Genomic DNA, 18,013 nt, shown 5'->3' on the forward strand with positions numbered 1-18,013 from the left:
CGTAATCTCAGGAGAATTAGTTTTACCATGTGTTATTGGAAGTGATATCAGATCTACTTTGTAGGTAGATTTGTTTGTGATGCAATAAAATTGCTGTTGACAAAGAATACTTTGTAATTCAAGGTGCTGGATGGTGTTTTTACTGTTTATGGGCGGTCGTATCGCTTACCATCAGGCAAACGGCAAGCTCGTCTCAGCATACAAAAAAAAAAAAGGGGGAGGGTTTGAAAAGTCCGACATGAATGAGATTGAGGTCGGAATAGGCCAAACGATGATGCTGTCTTGGTTTTTTGTTTTTTATGTGCAGAAATATGTTCGCGACTCAGGGCGTGCGCAGACGCGCCTCATGCGGTGCGGGTACGCGCATCAGGGGGTGCGGATGCAAAACTACGCGCTCCAGGCTGCGCGGGTACAAGCATCAAAATTGGGAAGAACCTGCGAGGACCTCCGAGAACCTACTAACCTTGCAAAATTGATTTTCTTAGCAGTTCTGCTTATGTAACAACTGTGACAAAACAACGCAAGTTGCTTTGAGTTAAAATTCAATTATTCATTTATTATTTTCATAATGCTTACAACTACACTTTTACAATAATCTATGAGAATAAAATATCTGGAGAGTGGTACCTCTGAGCTAAATCATGTGTTACCCTTGTGCTAACCACGGGTCCTTGATGTATCCACATGTGAACCCTGAGATACCGTTGGGACGCCTTGTGGAACTGTGGTTAGACATGTGCTCACCACAGATTCTAAATTGACAAAACCGTGCATTAGGGATGTCTTTGTGTACTGTACTTTACAATAATCTGCGAGAATAAAATATCTGGAGAGTGGTACCTCTGAGCTAAATCATGTGTTACCCTTGAGCTAACCACGGGTCCTTGATGTATCCACAAGTGAACCCTGAGATACCGTTGGGACGCCTTGTGGAACTGTGATTAGACATGTGCTCACCACAGATTCTAAATTAATAAAATGGTGCATTAAAGATGTCTTTGTGTACTGGCTTTACAGCAATAATGCTTTCAAAATAAGCAACATGGGTTGCTCACAGTTGTCTAATAAGAGGAAGTTCTTTCTAATCTTACAGAATCAAAATCTACTTTCGAGAATCAACGAGGTCGGTGCAGAGCATGCTGCACCCCTGTCGGTATGGCCATGCTGGCGCAAATACAACAGTTCATCACATTTTATTTGACCAGTACTCGCGTGGAGTGAGCGGTGTCTTTTATACTCGTGAAACCCATGTTCCATATCCAAAGCTATGTTGCTTACAAGTAAATTGACTGAGGTGTACTGTGGAAGTAAACACCTTGGCTATGAGTTTCTGTTACAGAAAGAGAATGACCCAGCGATGCAGAGCACGCATCGCATTTCAGAATGGCCGTGTCGCCGCAGCACCTCGTTATTCGTTGAATTGGTGAATTTCCGGAGCGATAGTGGCGCCATCTATCATTACATCGAGGAAGTATTAGAAAAGGAGGGAGGTCGACTGCTGTCAATATAAGGACCGGCCGAACAACGACGAAGAAGAATCTTGTAGAAGTTTTTGTACGAGTCTTATTTGGACGCTCGAACTGAGCACATTGTGTATTCCGCTAGTGTCACTATGCAGTAAATTGTTAGTGAAGTAAAGAAGTGTTTCAATAATTGAATAACTGTCTGGAAAATAAATATACACCGGTGATATTTTGCCGGTCATGTAGAAAAATAACCAAGTAAAGAGTTTTCACTACGACATATATATATTTTACTGAGGAGTTATGCTAACGAAGTAAAGTTTCTATCTGAAGTTTATATGAAGACTGATCTGCCTGGAAATGGTATTTAACCAATTTTATATAATTATTTCTGTATATAAGTAATATATTAATAAACATTATAACTATATAGTAATCTATAAAGAATGAAAATATCGACAGTGGTGTTCCATATTAGTTGGATTGCCTTTTAGTAATAATTGTTGATGTACTTGTTTGACAGATTAGTTTGCGTATAACAAAAATTTTAAGTTTTATATAAATTTAAAACCCATCTCAATAATAAACTAATTTTAAAATAAACTTTATTCTGATTAGTTTATTAATGCGATACTGATTCGAGATTGTTTACTGAAATCGGCGGTTAAAATCGACTATTTTACATAGTTGTCGCAATTTTTTCTAAATTAATAAAACCAAAGATAAACAAGTTTAAAGTATATTCATGTTTCATTGTAACTAAGTTTTGTGTAGTTTCTGGTCCAAAGCTATTGTTTGGAACATTTAATATAATATACATATAAAGGTCATAATGAAAGTTTGTAACCTTTACTTGCCACTAAAACTGATAACTGTTTTAAATTAGTATCTAGGTGTCACCCGCGACTTTGCCCTCAAGAAAAGTTTTACAATCCCTAAATCACCGTAGCCATAGCTCAAACTGAAATACGCTAGCGCCTTCTAACTTATCTGAAATAAATTCGAATTTCAATATTTTCTTCGAGAGTAAATAGCCGGGATAAACAGTAGCCTATAAGTGGATCTAGAATATGGTCTATCAGTGGGCCAACTTATGATTCAATTCGGTACTACGTTTACTTCTAACAAACATCCAAACATTTCTACACACATTTGTATTTGTAATATTAGTAAGAGCTGGAGAGAAGAGGCCCATTGTTGGTGCAATAATTGTTTACGTTATGTAGGATTGTGTTTTTAATTTTTCAACTTTGTTCTAACAATAAACTTCTTTATTGTTGACTGCCTCGGTGGCGTAGTTGTATTGCATGTCCGGTACAACAGCGCTCTGAGGTCCTGGGTTCGAATCCCGGGTCGGGCAAAGTGATATTTGGGTTTTTCTGCTCAGTATCAGCCCGGAGTCTGGAATTTGTGCCCGATATGGCGATAGGCTCGCCCCCTATCACATCATGGGACGGAACATACTTGGCGAAAAGTGGGTGCCCTAGTTGCGCCTCTGCATACCCCTTCGGGGATAAAATGCGTGATGTTATGTATGTATAAACTTCTTTCTTTCTTCTTTTAAGATAAGACGACCATTGTAGTTTCAATACACACTACAAACAATCCTCAACATCTCCATGCTTGCTTTTCATATGTGCCCGCCAGCTACATTTCTGTATAAATGCTTGTCCGCAATGTTCGCACTTAAATCTCCTATCATTTTCATGGATCCTCATGTGCATCCTTAAAGTTTTCTTGAGCGTGTACCACTTTTGACATACTCCACATTGGAAGTTTCGCTCACCAGAGTGCTGTACCATGTGGTATTTCAGCATGGTCATTCTGTAGAAAGATTTGTCACACTCGGGACATTTATGGGGTCGGAGCATCAAATGGTCTCTGTTTGTGTGAGTTGTCAAATCCTTCTTTCTGTTGTAGTTCTTATCGCAAGCGAGGCACGGGTAAGTTCTTAGCTTCATACCATGCATCTCCTGTAAGTGTTTTAGTCTTTTGTTGTAGTCATTAAAACTTTCTAGACAATAGCCACATTTATACGGGTTGACTCTCCGTGTGTGGACGCTCGTTTGATGATTCACCTTCTTCGTGTAAGTTTTGAATACTTTCGTACAATGATCGCACTGAAACTCTCCGACTTTGTGTATCGCCGAGTGAAAATGAAGCGCGTTATTTGTCATGAAACCAGCTTCACAGATTGTGCATACATGATTCTTGTAGTGTGTGTGCATATGCGTAAGTAACAACTTCAAGTTGTTAAACTCGCTAAGACATATATCGCATTGTAGCATATCGTTGTTAAATCTAATCGGGACTATACGACTTTTTATGTTGGTGTAAATAGTCTTCTTGTGAATTTTGGTCAAGTGATTAATCAACAGGCTAAATGTATTGATATTCCTGTTGCAAATTGTGCAACAGAGATCCGTGATATCTAATTTAACTACAAATTCGTATAAGCTCATGCTGGTCATGAAATTAGCTCTGAATATATCAGTGTGGGAACTGAGAGTGTGCTGTTTTAAATCGGCTGCCCGCGGATATTGCTCCTCGCAGTAGCAACAAGTGTATCCGATGCCACTATACCGACGAATTGGCGTCGCATTTGAGCACATCAATATTTCTCTCAAATTTTGTCGCTGTAAGTCTAACTCGCCCCTATCAGAATTTTTATTTTTAGTATCTTCATCTCTTTCTGATGTCTTCCTATTTCTGCATCCTCTTTGTTTATGTTGTTTACCTATAAAGAAAATATAAGTGTACTATTAAGAGCTACGCGATCAAATGACGTGATTGGCCTAAGAAATGTATTAATATTTTTAAACCAGCTTGGTATTATGGAAATGTATCGATTTGTTAATCTATGACCTACTACATTACACGGGTGACCACTTCGGCGCACATTTGAAGCGACATCCCATTAGTATTATGAAATAACTACAATAATGGAAAATTGGAATCTTCCATTTGTCTTAATATTTTATTTCAAGGCGCTGCATGTTATGCAACCACTTTAGTCACCAACTAACGAATGTGAGCTTAGGCACTTAGATCGCCCTCACCTAAACCACAGATATTGAAATGGACATGCAGATTATAAATTGAAACAAACGTAATCACATAAAACTTCTCAAACTATACAATAATATTAATTATTTAAAAAAATCTTACTGTAGAGTTAATGTTTATTCTCGTTGTCACCAACATTTTATAAACTACTGATGCACAATGGAAACAAAGTTACGTGTTCTTCAATAGGTGACTTAGCAACAACATATTTGCTATTGTTACAAGTCGATATCAGGAACAAACACCTTTATCCCCCTGTTCGGATATCGTAACTAAGCATGTCTCATTCTTGACCTAATCTTCAATATCCGGGTTTATCAAAAAGGATAGAAAAGTTAACCGAAAGTTGTCACATGATAAAAGATCATTGGCAAAACATGTGCGTACTAGGCACCTGATATTTCAAAAATGGTTCCGTAGTAAAGTAGCATTATTTTTCAAGAGCATCCATGGCCAGTACCACAACTATACGGCATAATTAAATCTATTCAAAGTTATAATCAGCAAGATTACCCAATCTTGCCGATTTATTAATTCAGTATCAATGACAGTAACAAAATGGCAGGGCAAACATTTATGGAGACTGGTTCAAATGCCTCCAGAGCTAACACAGACATGTTGATAAAAACAGAAGATATTTATTTTATACCAAATTTCGCAGAAGTCATATAGCTATTAAGATATTACTGTTACATTTTTTTTTACTCTAATATTAGGTATATATTATAGCTATATATACAAAATATCGAATATTTGTGAAATGTTTAGATGGAAATTCAGAAACAGCAAACGGATTTGGATTTAATGGGAGCTACATTGACCATGTTCTGCATAAAGCGTAGCACACGGTTTCCAATATGGCGGCGCAAGTGGCTGACATCCGAAACGGCTAGTAAATATTCCGAAAGAGCACATCGGATTCTATAAAATCATGCACTTTCTAAACTGCTACAAAACTTTACAATTACGCAACATATTTTTGAACCCCAAATGACATATAGACGTAGATAGTGCACCCAATATTTTCAGATCTTTCGGGCGTACCGTGTTATCATGTTTGAGGACGTTATATCAACATACAAATTTACATTCCCAGACACTGCTAATGTTTTATCAATCTGAAACCGAGATCCACTGTTCAGTGGAGCACAATTGAGTTTTATGTCCCTTGGGGTTAATTTTACATAGATAAGTTTATACAAATAAATATTGATCCGATTTCTGCTGTCTGCCCGCCTAGAAATTTTGGTTTGACTTACCAGAATTTTAAAACACAATCACACATCATGCGTTTAGCCCTGAAGGGTAGGCAGTAGTGCAACCAATGCACCCACTTTTAACAATGCGTGTTCCATCCCATGATGTGATAGCGAGCGAGCCATTGCCATTTCGGGCACAAAACCCAGACTCCAAGCTGATAGTAAGTAAAATAACCCAATATCACTTTGCCCGATCTTGGATTCGAATCCAGGACCTGAGTGGTGTCATCACGCGCACGTAGTACAATTATGCCACCGATGCATACATTCTTACTTTTATCACTCTTTTTTTTTCTTTTACATACTCAATACTCATTTTAAGGGTTTATCATAAATTATCACAATCCTATCAGCGGTTTCATTTCATCCCCCTTAGGGTAATTAAAACGTTTGTATACAATCTAATTTAATTTATTAAATACAGACAGTTGTATAACTTAACAATAATTACAATTAATAATAATACTATTTATTTCAATACATTATATTAATAGACAAACACCAAAAGTTACACCCCTTAATGCATTCATCGTACAAGTAGATAAAAAACATAAATCGAAAGATACCGTACAATTTTTGCCATTAAATAAAGTGTTTGGAGATTAACAAGTTTTTTGACTGTATGATCTTAGCTTTTTCTGCATGAGAAAATATAAAAAAGCTAAACATAGTGTTATAGTATTAGTTTAATTTAATTCGTGATTTCCATATACTTGGACTTTTAAATCTATATAAAAAACGAATTGCTATTCATAAGTCTCGCTTAAACTCATTAACTCACATGATTTGACCGATTTTTTTTGTTTTGTTCGCGTTAATACAAGCGTGGTTTGAAAACAAATGTGTGTGTGGGTCGTGTGAGATGTGTGTGAGTGTATCGAAACACCAACATCTAACTTAGGTCCTAATATCTCTTATTATTATTATAAAACCTCGACAGGATCTTTATTAGTAATTTCGACTAAAGCGCGAGGTTGATTTTCGTGATCTTTATGCTTGAAGCAGTTTCTGTAGAATTGTGTTTTAAACTATTGTACAGCATTGTGTACAGTTTTTGGAATAATTTGAATGTTTATCTATGCTGTGGTATAACTATCCACGCTTAAAGCACATTATGATGATTTCAAACAAAAGTCACTACTTTTATTTTAAGTTATTTTTGTGTAACGTAAATGTGCTTTTATTCAGCTCTTTTATAACGCTAAAGTTATTTGAAGGAGGATAAAAGTTCTTTTATTTATTTTGACGAATAAAGAGTAAGTAGTGTCCTTAATTAGATTATCAGTCAGAAAAACATAAATATAATTCTTCCAAATTAATTGTTTTCATTTAATTATTTAAAGAGAGGCGGCTTTAAATATTTTTTCATTAGTGTGCATATTAATTGATAACGGACGCCATAGCATAAAAACGCTATCTAACAACGACGGTTATAACACTAGAAAAGATGATATAGTTCGAACATTTCTGACCGTCCTTAATCAGTTGTCCGCCACAGTAAATTTAGTTTTTACTCGACACAAAGCCAAATAAGGTAAACATAAAATATATCATAGTTTTAAAAGTGTATAAGTAAGCTCATACAGCCACAAACGAAATTTAATTGTTTGAAAAATTACTAGTCACTGTTTCAAATCGGTATAGTACGTTTCGATTTTAATAAGTTTAATTCCAATTCTTGGGTATACGATGAATACAAATAAGAAGTTGCAAGTTATGGTGGTTGCGTATAGCCCATTCCAATAAAAAAAATAATTTAAAATGCGCCGCTAATCGTGTCCTCTCACTCGCAAAATAACTATTTATACTCACACTCATGTACTCGATACAATAAAATAATCAGTCTCAATTTTTCTCTCCTCAATTGACTTTCAATATAAAGATTCCACCTTTAAAAAAATAGACACACAATAGAATAGGCAGAGGAGCAACTAGTGCACTCACTTTTCGGTGAGCTTATTGCTACCTCGAGCACATATATATCAGACTCAAGGAATAATAAAGTTATTGGCCCATATATCGCGTATTTATTTTTGGACAAGCGTATTTTAGTGTTTTTATTTAAAAAAAATGAAATACGCGTAATATTTCTTTTAGAAACTTTGTCAAAGTAAATACAAGGCTCCATTCTCGAATCATCTCATTATTGTAACGGATAATATCCATATTATGTCATACAATGTTTTGGAATAAATTATTGCGAGGCTCGGACACTGCTCTACAACACAATATACGGCTTCCCATTTTTAAATTTGACAGCGACGCATATTTTCTTACTGGTATCTATGTTTCTGTTGTGGTATTCGTTCAAATGCTTCATCAGGCGGTTGATCGAATTCACCTTTGTCCTACAATGTTTGCAGCGAACGCCCGTCACTCGTACCATTAAAGCTATTTCGTAAAACTGGATGAGGTTTTTGTCTGCTTGATATATATTGGCATGTGATAAGAGGTTATGTTGGTCAAGCTGTTCCTCGAGCTGGTAGTGCTTATCGCAGTGACGGCACGTGTAAACAATATCAAACACTGGCCGGTCCATCCTCAAGTTGGACTTTCGCGAATAATGTTTTTTATTCCAGCGTTTCAGTTTTGAATCGCGTAAAGTCCCCACATCGAGTACAAAATCTGCAATATTCAGTCTTTTCTTAATTTTTTTGTATGGACTTATCTCTGTCTTATCTGTAAAGAAAATATGCTTGCATTTTATGATAGAATCCTTAACAATCAACAGGGCGGAAGAACGAAAAGTTTTTGATAATTTCTGACATCATTATGAATAAAATCACAACATGAAAAAAACTATAAATATAAATATGTATTTTGAAAAATAAAATAATATCTGTATAATAAATATATTTTTTTATTGTGTTGTATAGATATTGATATCTATAAGAAAATTACGAAGTGCTTTTCAATAAAGCTTTCATAAAATATATTACATAAATTATACCAAACGTCCTTCGTAAGATTATGTACATACATACTAGTTATTGCTTGTCCCGCATGCAGCTCATGTATATCTTGGTTTAATAGAGAGCCTAGTTCTTTTACGGAGGAAAAAATGAACGTTCCTATTTACATATAATTAATGTTTTTTTATTAAATTGTTAATTCTTTGCTGTTTTACACCTCAAGGGTGTACGAAAAAAAATACCATTTCCATTTTTAGACTTCTAAACATATCCCATAAAATGACATAAAAATTGGTTTAGCCTTCAGTCATATCTATCAGATGTCGGTTGCGGCTAAGTCCACGTGAAAAGCTTTCCCAATTACAAAAATAATATTTTATAGCGCTATCTAACGCTTTTAACCTCTTAAAGCCATCTATATAAAAATTAGAAAAAAAAACAAATCTTTTGCCACGGGAGCAAATTACTGGCAACAAAAAAATGCCATTATGTTAATCTAGAATATGGCCTATTCGTGTGGCAAATTCCATCAGTTGAGCGGTCACTGCGATAACTTTTAAAAGACATCCAATATTAAAGATTTACTTTCCTTTAAAGGCATTAAGCTTAGTAGAATCCCTACGGCGAGTGCTTGTAGACGAGCGGGCTGTAGCGCAGTCGCATTGTGATGTGTGCTGAAGCTGACGTCACTGTAGCAGTGTGGAGACAAGCCACGCTTGTGTGGGTCGTACGCGCGTAACCCCTAATAACTTGTAGGCGACAGTTAGCTGGGCGCACCGTTAGACAGACTGAAGTGGCGAATGATGGAAGTGATATTCATACAGGGTAGTGTTCATTCACGTGGGTGTCATGAGTGACCACCCCCGGCCCTTCCTATGGTTGATGTTCGTAATTTGTCGAAGCGACGCACAATCTTTGACTTTGTTCAGCATGTGCCATAAGCTGCTAAAATTTCTTGATCAGAATCAAATTCTGTAGTAGAAAAACGTGTATTCTACCTATATACACAGTATGGTACCAAGCAAAATGTAAAAAGGTTTTTTCGTGAGTTCGTTCTTTTACACAATATATCCATGTTTATTTTTATTATGCGCTTTCCAGCTACACTTCTGTACGAATGCCTGTCCACAATGTTCACATTTGAATCTCCTATCATTGTTGTGGATTCTCATGTGTTCAGTTAAAGTAGTTTTTCTGCCAAACCCTTTCGTACAAACTTCGCATTTGAACTCCTTCGACCCCGTATGTTTAATCATATGATTTTTCAGTAGATCATTCTGGAAAAATTTCATATCACACTTCGAGCATTTAAATTTTCGCTCCATCAAATGGTCGCGTTTAGTGTGATTACTTAAACGTCGAGAATTATTGAATATCTTATCACAAGCACCACATTTGAAAGAACGGGGTTTCAACCCGTGAACGTTCACCAAATGTTCATTTTTCCGGTCACTGTGCCTGAACATCTCACCACAGAAACCACATTTCAACCGTAAATGTGATATCAAATGGACACCTTTTTCGTGTGACTTTTTCTTCACGAGCGTATCGAAGATTTTGTCACATTGTTCGCATTTAAATGTGCCAACTTTATGAGTTTCGAGATGTATCGCAAGCCCAGTGCGGTTGATGTACCCGGCACCGCAGACGTCACAAACATAGTTCCTGTAGTGACTATTTAAGTGTTCACGCATGCGTTTAAATGAATGCAAAACTTGGGAACAAAAGACGCATTTAAGTACATTATCTTCGAATCTGAATACCGTTATTTGGTTCTTGATATCCGTATATATTTTTTTATCGTGTTTGTGATTTAAGTGTTCCATGAGAAGTTCTAATGTGCTTGTACGGTGGCCACACAAGTTGCAAGATAAAGATGTAATGTCCAAACAAGCTATGAACTTCATGGTTTTGTTTTCGAGGTAAGACAACTTTACCCCGTCGTCGTGATCCTGTATATGTTTTTTGAGCTCATCTGCTTTTAAATACTGATCCGAACAGAAACTACATTTATATCCAATTGACCCAAATCCATGGATAGGGGTTGCGTTAGAATATTGCAATATAGTTTTGACATTGTGGCGGTGTTTTAAAATTTCCTTTATTTCTTTTGGATCAGATCTATTTTTCTTTTTCAGACATTTATTTTCTAATATGTTTAATGTTTTTACACGTTCTTTATCAGCATTAAGGACTGTGCGGTTTCGTCCTGCACCTGTGAAGAAAATTATACTTCTCAATTTTCGATCTTGAACTGATCAAAGATGAGGTTTTAATTTAAAGTATTGTTTTTTGTTAAGGTTTACAGAAGACTATACTCGTGAATATCTTTTAGAAACTTTGAAATCTATACTATTATATAAAGCTGAAAAAAATTTTTTTTTGGATGAAGTAATCTCAGGTACTACTGGTAAAAATTGAAAAATTCTTGTCGTATGAGTCAAAGAAAACCACCGCGAGTTTTGGGCGGTATTCCGGTGTATGGTGTAAGAATTTTAGGGACTCGACCTAGTGGTCGTTTGGATGATGATATTAGTACCGAGCCTCGACACTTGCTCATTAGACCGCTGAACCTAATATAATCGTTCTAACACCTTCAAAGGTAGCATTAACGCCTTTTCCTTCTAAATTGTCACTTATTATGAAATTTTGTTTAAAAATTGTAATTATAGAACGAGTTTTTATTACAATTGCGACATCGATTAATTATAATGGTAATTCTATAATGTTCTATTTATTAACTATAATCGTTATAAATCTTAATGGATGGCCGGTACACTTCGATTTTCTTTACGAACATTCACTCAGCAGCAACAAAATTACAAATCACAAAGTTGCCATGTCTTAAAATTCCCTTTGAAATACACTCAATTTCAAATCAATCGGATCTGTGAAAGGAGTAAATGAGCTGATGTTCTTCCAACACATCAATAGATATCCGAAATATTAGCTTTGAACCATCTCGATCATACCAGCTAAAACCGCTTCAAAATCGTTTCATTTGTTTGAGTTACTATGCTACAGACAGACATACAGATGCATAAACTCAATGACGTTTTAGAAAAATATACGCGTCATACACTAACAAAATTGCACATAAAAACAGCGCAGTATTTACTATAGTCACAGCCCTAGCGGCTCGCATCGATACGGCCCGAGCGGGCCCGCGTGTGTCCGAATAGGCCCGAGCGTCGACCGCCCTGTCGCCATGACAGTTGAATAAAATGCACTCGTTAGATAAAAATAAGTTAAATAGTGTATACTTATTACTAACGTATGAAATGAAACGTTTTTTTCATTCACAGTTATAGTATAATTTGTGCATCGTCTAAAAACACAGGAAGGCATTTTATTTGTAAAAATACAAAAAGTTAGTAAGCCGAATAGCCGCGACAGCGGTTGGAGGTTGACTAAGTGAATGTCGGGCAATTACCTTGCTTTCGTCTTGCCAGTATTGAGCTCGGACAACATATCTATGTAATAAAAACATCTTAGCATAAACTTACAAGACTCCTCCTTTTCCCTCGGGGGTCAAAGATATTCAAAGACGAAAGTTAAGTCAATTAAAGTTTGAAATATTATATTGTAAGTCTGTCTACAATATTTTTTCGTTTAATGTTTTGTTTTATGATGAGGACTGTCTTCGTGAAAAGTCTTTCGTAGTAGTATAATAAAGTCCAACTGCATATTTTCCCAGGATAAAAATGAGAATGCAACCCATAACATGCTAGCCAAACTAAATCAGTGTAGCGATCCATAGCGCTATGCGAACGACGCAAGCGTAATATGTTTTTAAAAAAATGAAATGTTTTCTACAGGGCAGGATACTAAGATAAAAACAAGATTACTGAGATAAAAAATATCCTATATACTAAGTCAGGATATGTCCTATACGTGTGCTAAGTTATATCCAAATCCATTAATCGCTTTCTGCATTTACCTTTAATAAACATCTAAACATTTTACAAACTATCGCAAAAGTAAAATAAGTAAGATAAAGATTATAATCATTGCCAATGAGCGCAGACCGTCCAATTGTTGAATAAAACCTTGATTCTTCTGTTGTAATAATATTGGTAAATGTGAAGTAAAATATATTCTACTTATTACCGTTCTTACACGAAATAAACACAAAAGTAATTTGAAGAGAAAACCAGTAAATAGGCTGTCATAGAATTAAATTTAAAAATATAATATACTATACAGCGATCTTTTAGCAGCAAGGGTACTTCACATCGATGGATTTACGTTATCTCGCCGTGTTTAGACCGCATATGATTTTTCCAACTACATTTCTGTACAAACGCCTGCTCACAATGTTTGCATTTGAACCTTCTATCATCAGCGTGTATGCGCAAATGTTCTCGCAACGTCTGCTTCCTAGCAAATGCTTTACTGCACACGTCGCAATGATGCTTCCTTGTTCCGGTATGTTTGATCATGTGGTTTAATAAATCTTTCCTACCGAAGAATTTCATCTCGCAATAATCACATTCATGCCTCCTCTCTAATAAGTGATCCTTTTTTGTATGTCTCGTGAGTTGATCACGAGTGTGGAACGTCTTATCGCAGGCCATGCACCGCAGAACACGCGCTTGAACTCCGTGCTGTGTTACCATATGGTCCATTTTCTTTTTGTAGCTTACAAACTTTTCAGAGCAATGCACGCATTTATTTCTTCTGTGGTCACCTATATGTACGAATTTTTCATGGTTAACTCTTTTAGTGTGGGTATCAAATACTTTCCCGCAATATTCGCATCCAAAGTCGCCCTGCTTATGCCTACTACTGTGAGCTCGGAGTGTTCGGCTGTTAACAAATGCGGCATTACAAATACTGCAAGCGAAATTCCTGTAATGATTATTCATATGTTCTTGTAAAAGTTTAAAACTTTCGTAGTTTTTAGAACAGACAGCGCATTCTAACACGTCTCCATAAAATTTGAATGGGAGTATGTGATTCTTAATATCACTATGTAAAAGTTTTTCATGAACAGCTCTCAGATGCTCTATGAATTTCTCTAAGGTGTCGATACTAATCGAACAAAGTTGGCAACTCAGTGAAGTGATGTCTAGTTTGACAACGTACGAGCTTATAGGATACCCTTTCATGAATTCATTTTTAACGTTATCATTATTATGCGCTTTAAGTGTATGTTCTTTAAGATCTGGTGCTCGCAAGTACCGATCAAGGCAAAAACAGCACTCATAGCCGGCACTGCTGCAGCATCGGATTGGTGTCGCATTTGAATGTAGCAAGACAGTTCTTATGTTATGTAAATGCTTTTGGATCTCCCTTTGATTTGATTTCAACGGTTTTATAAATACATTTTTTATTTCAGTATTGTTTCTCTTTATGGTAACGGTCCAATCATTTGATACATCTTTATCATGAATAACCTTACTTTGATTTGATTTACTATTTTTATGCGTATCGCCTTCACCTACAAAGAAAAGTATGCATTAAACATACATACATGTATGAGACGATCTTAACTTTATGGGCTAGATGTGCAAGGATTATTTAAAAGATTATTATTCAATATAACTTAAAAACGCTGCAATCGTCACGATATAAAATCGGTCCTAATAAGTAATATTGAAACCGATAAGTATGTAGATATATTTTCGTATGCAGATATTGCACTCGTGTGGAAAATTAAAATTAAGTTATTACTTTTTTGCGAGCATATTAATGAACTGCTCTAAACAACAAAAAAAAAACAATTTATTCTCTGTATGATATACTGTCGTTTATACCTATTGATTTTAGAAAGAGCAACATCAGAATTTCTAGCCCTTCTCTGGTGAGAACTGCTTTCTGAACTAGTCGTAGAGTTAATATTGACGGAATCTAAGTGATGTAGAACATTTTACGGGTTCAAAATAAATCATTTCATTTTAAGTAAAAAAAGCCAATTACATCGTTTCCGCTTTAAAGTCCACAGGAAATGGAAGGTAGATGCTACTAGTAAAATTAATCAACGTCATAATAGAAATAAAATATAACTTTTTCGTATATTTATAAAAATTATAATAAATAAAGCCTGATACAGACAACACTTCAATACACCACAGCGTACAAGGTACACAAATTATATTATTGCTAACGTTTCCTCTCATCTCATTCATTGACACGGACATTTGTACATATTAATTTAGTCTCATAAAGATATTATAAGCGCAGTTATATAATTACAATATTTTTGATTCGTTTGCGTTGTCATTTTGGGACTGAGTAGCATTATGTTTTCTGTGCATTCGGTAGGTACACCGAACAAACTTATATTAGTTTCGTTTAAACTGTAACATTCGGTCTACATTCGCAACATTTCCCCAAACATAAGCCCGTTATCTGCCAACAACGCTAATCTGTGCTGGATATGTAGACGGTATATACAGGAATAATTATTGCGACATACTGTCACAATGTGACCCATACCAAACTCTCGAAAAAACGGTCAAACATAGAGGTAAAGGCGAAGATGGTTCTGGAAAACAAGTTACAACTTACAAGCGTGAGACAATTTGAATTTCTGTATAAGAATGCTTTAATGATACGTCATGAGCCGATCTATATTTTTTTTTCATGGCATGTTCATTAGGGTTTACTTGTTTGGGACACGTTCATACTAATTGTTTTTATGTTACGCGAACAGTTCGGCTGTCTGCTTATAGCTACCGCATCGAATTGATGGATTGTAAGTGACAAAAATTTGGCGAGATCCCGCCCCTACCGGTCAGTACCGCGCCTGCCGCGTTTTCATGGTAGTTATACATAAACAACATAACTAATATAATTATATAACTACATAATATACTAAATCCCCGAGCAGGTTGCTAATTTACTACACACAATTATATCAACACCACGTTTTACATTACAAGTATATATTTAAATTTAATCTCTTTATTCGTGACTACTCGCGTTACATCTAGCCACGGTTACATATTGTGGATATGTATTGGCCATTATGAAATTAAAATGAATTAGGTGGAAGATTAAACGCTATTCTCGACTCACTAAATTCGAGGTTGTCACCCCTGAAGTACCTCGGTACAGGGGTACAGAAAGATCAATTGCTAGTGGCATTGTATGGGCAAGATACTTCATATTCTTTAAATAATTCAATGTCTTTAACAATGCAAAGAAGTTTATTGAATACAAATAAACGTTGTGCCGAGATGCGAGCTATAAAATTGTTTTCAACTGTCATTAATATAATATTGTGATCTAATAGACTTTAGCCGTTCTTTATTAACGGTTATATTTCGTTAACTCTTTTTTACCGTCGAAATAAGCATACTTTTTAAATAAAATATTACGGTCAATTGCATTCCCTTGTCATTAATTATATTATTTAGATTGTATTTGCCTAACAGTTTATGATACTCATAACGAAAGAAAGCACTCTTCGTGAAGCACGCTTTATTCTTTACTCCTAGGACCATCCACTAGGTACATAGTTACTGATACTTTTTGTTATAAACCAGTAGTTAATAATTTAAGCATAAGCAGTCCGTTGTCTTCAACATGACCCGTAGTTAATTTCCAATAAAGTCTCAAATAGAATGATCACTCATTTCTACAACTCGAAACCATAGCAGTGGCCTTTGATATACCATGACTCTTTTTCATGTGTTTTCTTTTGCTGTTCTGCGTCGCGTAAGCCTTACCGCACACCTCACATTTGAACTTTCGCTCGTTGGTGTGAGTAGCCATGTAATGTCCTAGCATGTGTCTTTTGATAAAGAACCCCATACTGCAGACCGAACACTCGTAAGGTCTTTCCTTCAGGTGCACGCTGCGCATATGAAGCATTAGATTTGATTTCAAGTTGAACCTCTTCTCGCACATATCACACTTGATCCCTTCAGCATTATGCACTTGTATCATATGTCTTGTCTTCTGATAGTAGTTTTTGAACCTGGCTTTGCATATTTGACAAACACTGTCTCCCGCTATTCCCTTGTGCTCAGTGTTAACATGGGCCTTTTTTTTCGATTCCGCCGCAAAAACTTGTCCACAATGTCGACATGGATAACTCGATTTTTTCTTCCCGTGTGTGGTTTCGTGCCGATTCAATCTAAAACTGTTTACGAAGCCAGCTCCGCAAATAGTACAAATGAAGTTCCTGTAATGGACGTTCATATGCTGCATCAGCAATTTCATATTGTGGAATACTTCATTGCAAAGGCAACAGTTTATTTGCTGCTCATTGGTCAGTTTAAAAGGTTGGAAGTAGTCCGTAATCCCGAGATAATATTTCTTGTCATGGTCCGCTACTAGATGCTCAGTCAAAGTTTTGATATCTTCCATAGAGCGCTCACAAATAGTGCATTTTAAATCAACCACATCGAGAAATGCTACAAAGCTCGCCATGCCGGAGCCGGCTTTATAAGTGGGCTTCTCTTTGACGTGATCATTTTGTGTGTGGCTTCTCAGTGCGTCTGGATCTGGATAAGTCTTGTAGCAGTAAGCGCATATATAGCCAGCGTCATTTCGATCCTTGAACGGCGTTGCGTTAGAATATTTAAGCAACGTTGTCAAATTGTGCCATTGCTTCTTCATTTCGGGAACGTGTTTTTCGCGATACAGTAATTTATTGAGAGGCACATTGTCCTCTATTTCCTCCTTTATTCTTCGTTTTCGTTTTTTTGTCGCACCACTCTTGCCTATAAAAGAGAGAATAATTTTCACACCCCGTATTTTCCTTTCACAGTTTAGTTCTATGTATTATAGGTTTCATGCTCTTCAACAGTATATGGTGGCTTTTGATATTTGATAAATTTCACGACACATATGTCCACAGTAACAATACGCATTTATTTAAAAAAATATTGTATAATTCCTTAATGCTTTTCATTATAATAGAGCCAAAATAAGTAATATTTTCTTTATAACATTAGCATAGTTAGTATATTTCATAATAAATTTATAATGAATGTCTATGCATAATGTATATTGTATTTGCAGTTGCATTTACTATGCTGTAATAAACTGCGAATCAATTAGGTATAAACTTGTATAAATATCTCTGCGTACTTTGTGTGTACATAGTATACAGCGTGGATTTTTGAGATGGGGCAGTCCGGGCAGCTACCTTAATGGCTGTAGATATAATACGAAAATTTTCTTAGGAAGCTGGTCAATCATTTTTGAATACATTAAGATCTGCATTCACCGATTTTGAAAAATATATACAGTCAGTAATAAAACATGCAATTTATGCAAAAGCTTCTTTTATGAGAATTGACTTTGTCCCTTACAAGGATAAAAAGACTATGGGACCATTAAGGGTTTGTGTACTTCT

The 18,013-nt window shown here is 35.8% G+C and overlaps 1 protein-coding gene across 9 annotated transcripts in view; it reads right to left on the reverse strand.

Annotated features, from left to right (window-relative positions):
• Positions 1-18,013, reverse strand: part of LOC115450041 (zinc finger protein 675) — a 52,037-nt gene that overhangs the window by 21,843 nt on the left and 12,181 nt on the right. Inside the window, exon 5 of one of the 9 annotated variants that reach the window (XM_030177960.2) lies at positions 2,189-4,200. The exons of 5 other annotated variants lie outside the window; for them this stretch is intronic. In XM_030177960.2, the coding sequence (XP_030033820.1) occupies positions 3,059-4,200 (1,142 nt within the window). In that variant the 3' untranslated portion in view covers positions 2,189-3,058. Of the gene's footprint in view, positions 1-2,188; positions 4,201-8,473; positions 10,916-12,108; positions 14,144-14,709; positions 17,376-18,013 lie in introns of those variants that run through there. 3 more of the 9 variants (XM_030177958.2, XM_030177957.2, XM_030177961.1) reach the window with 3 other exon arrangements.

Source organism: Manduca sexta, chromosome 26, assembly GCF_014839805.1.
Source record: "Manduca sexta isolate Smith_Timp_Sample1 chromosome 26, JHU_Msex_v1.0, whole genome shotgun sequence".
NCBI lineage: Eukaryota > Metazoa > Arthropoda > Insecta > Lepidoptera > Sphingidae > Manduca > Manduca sexta.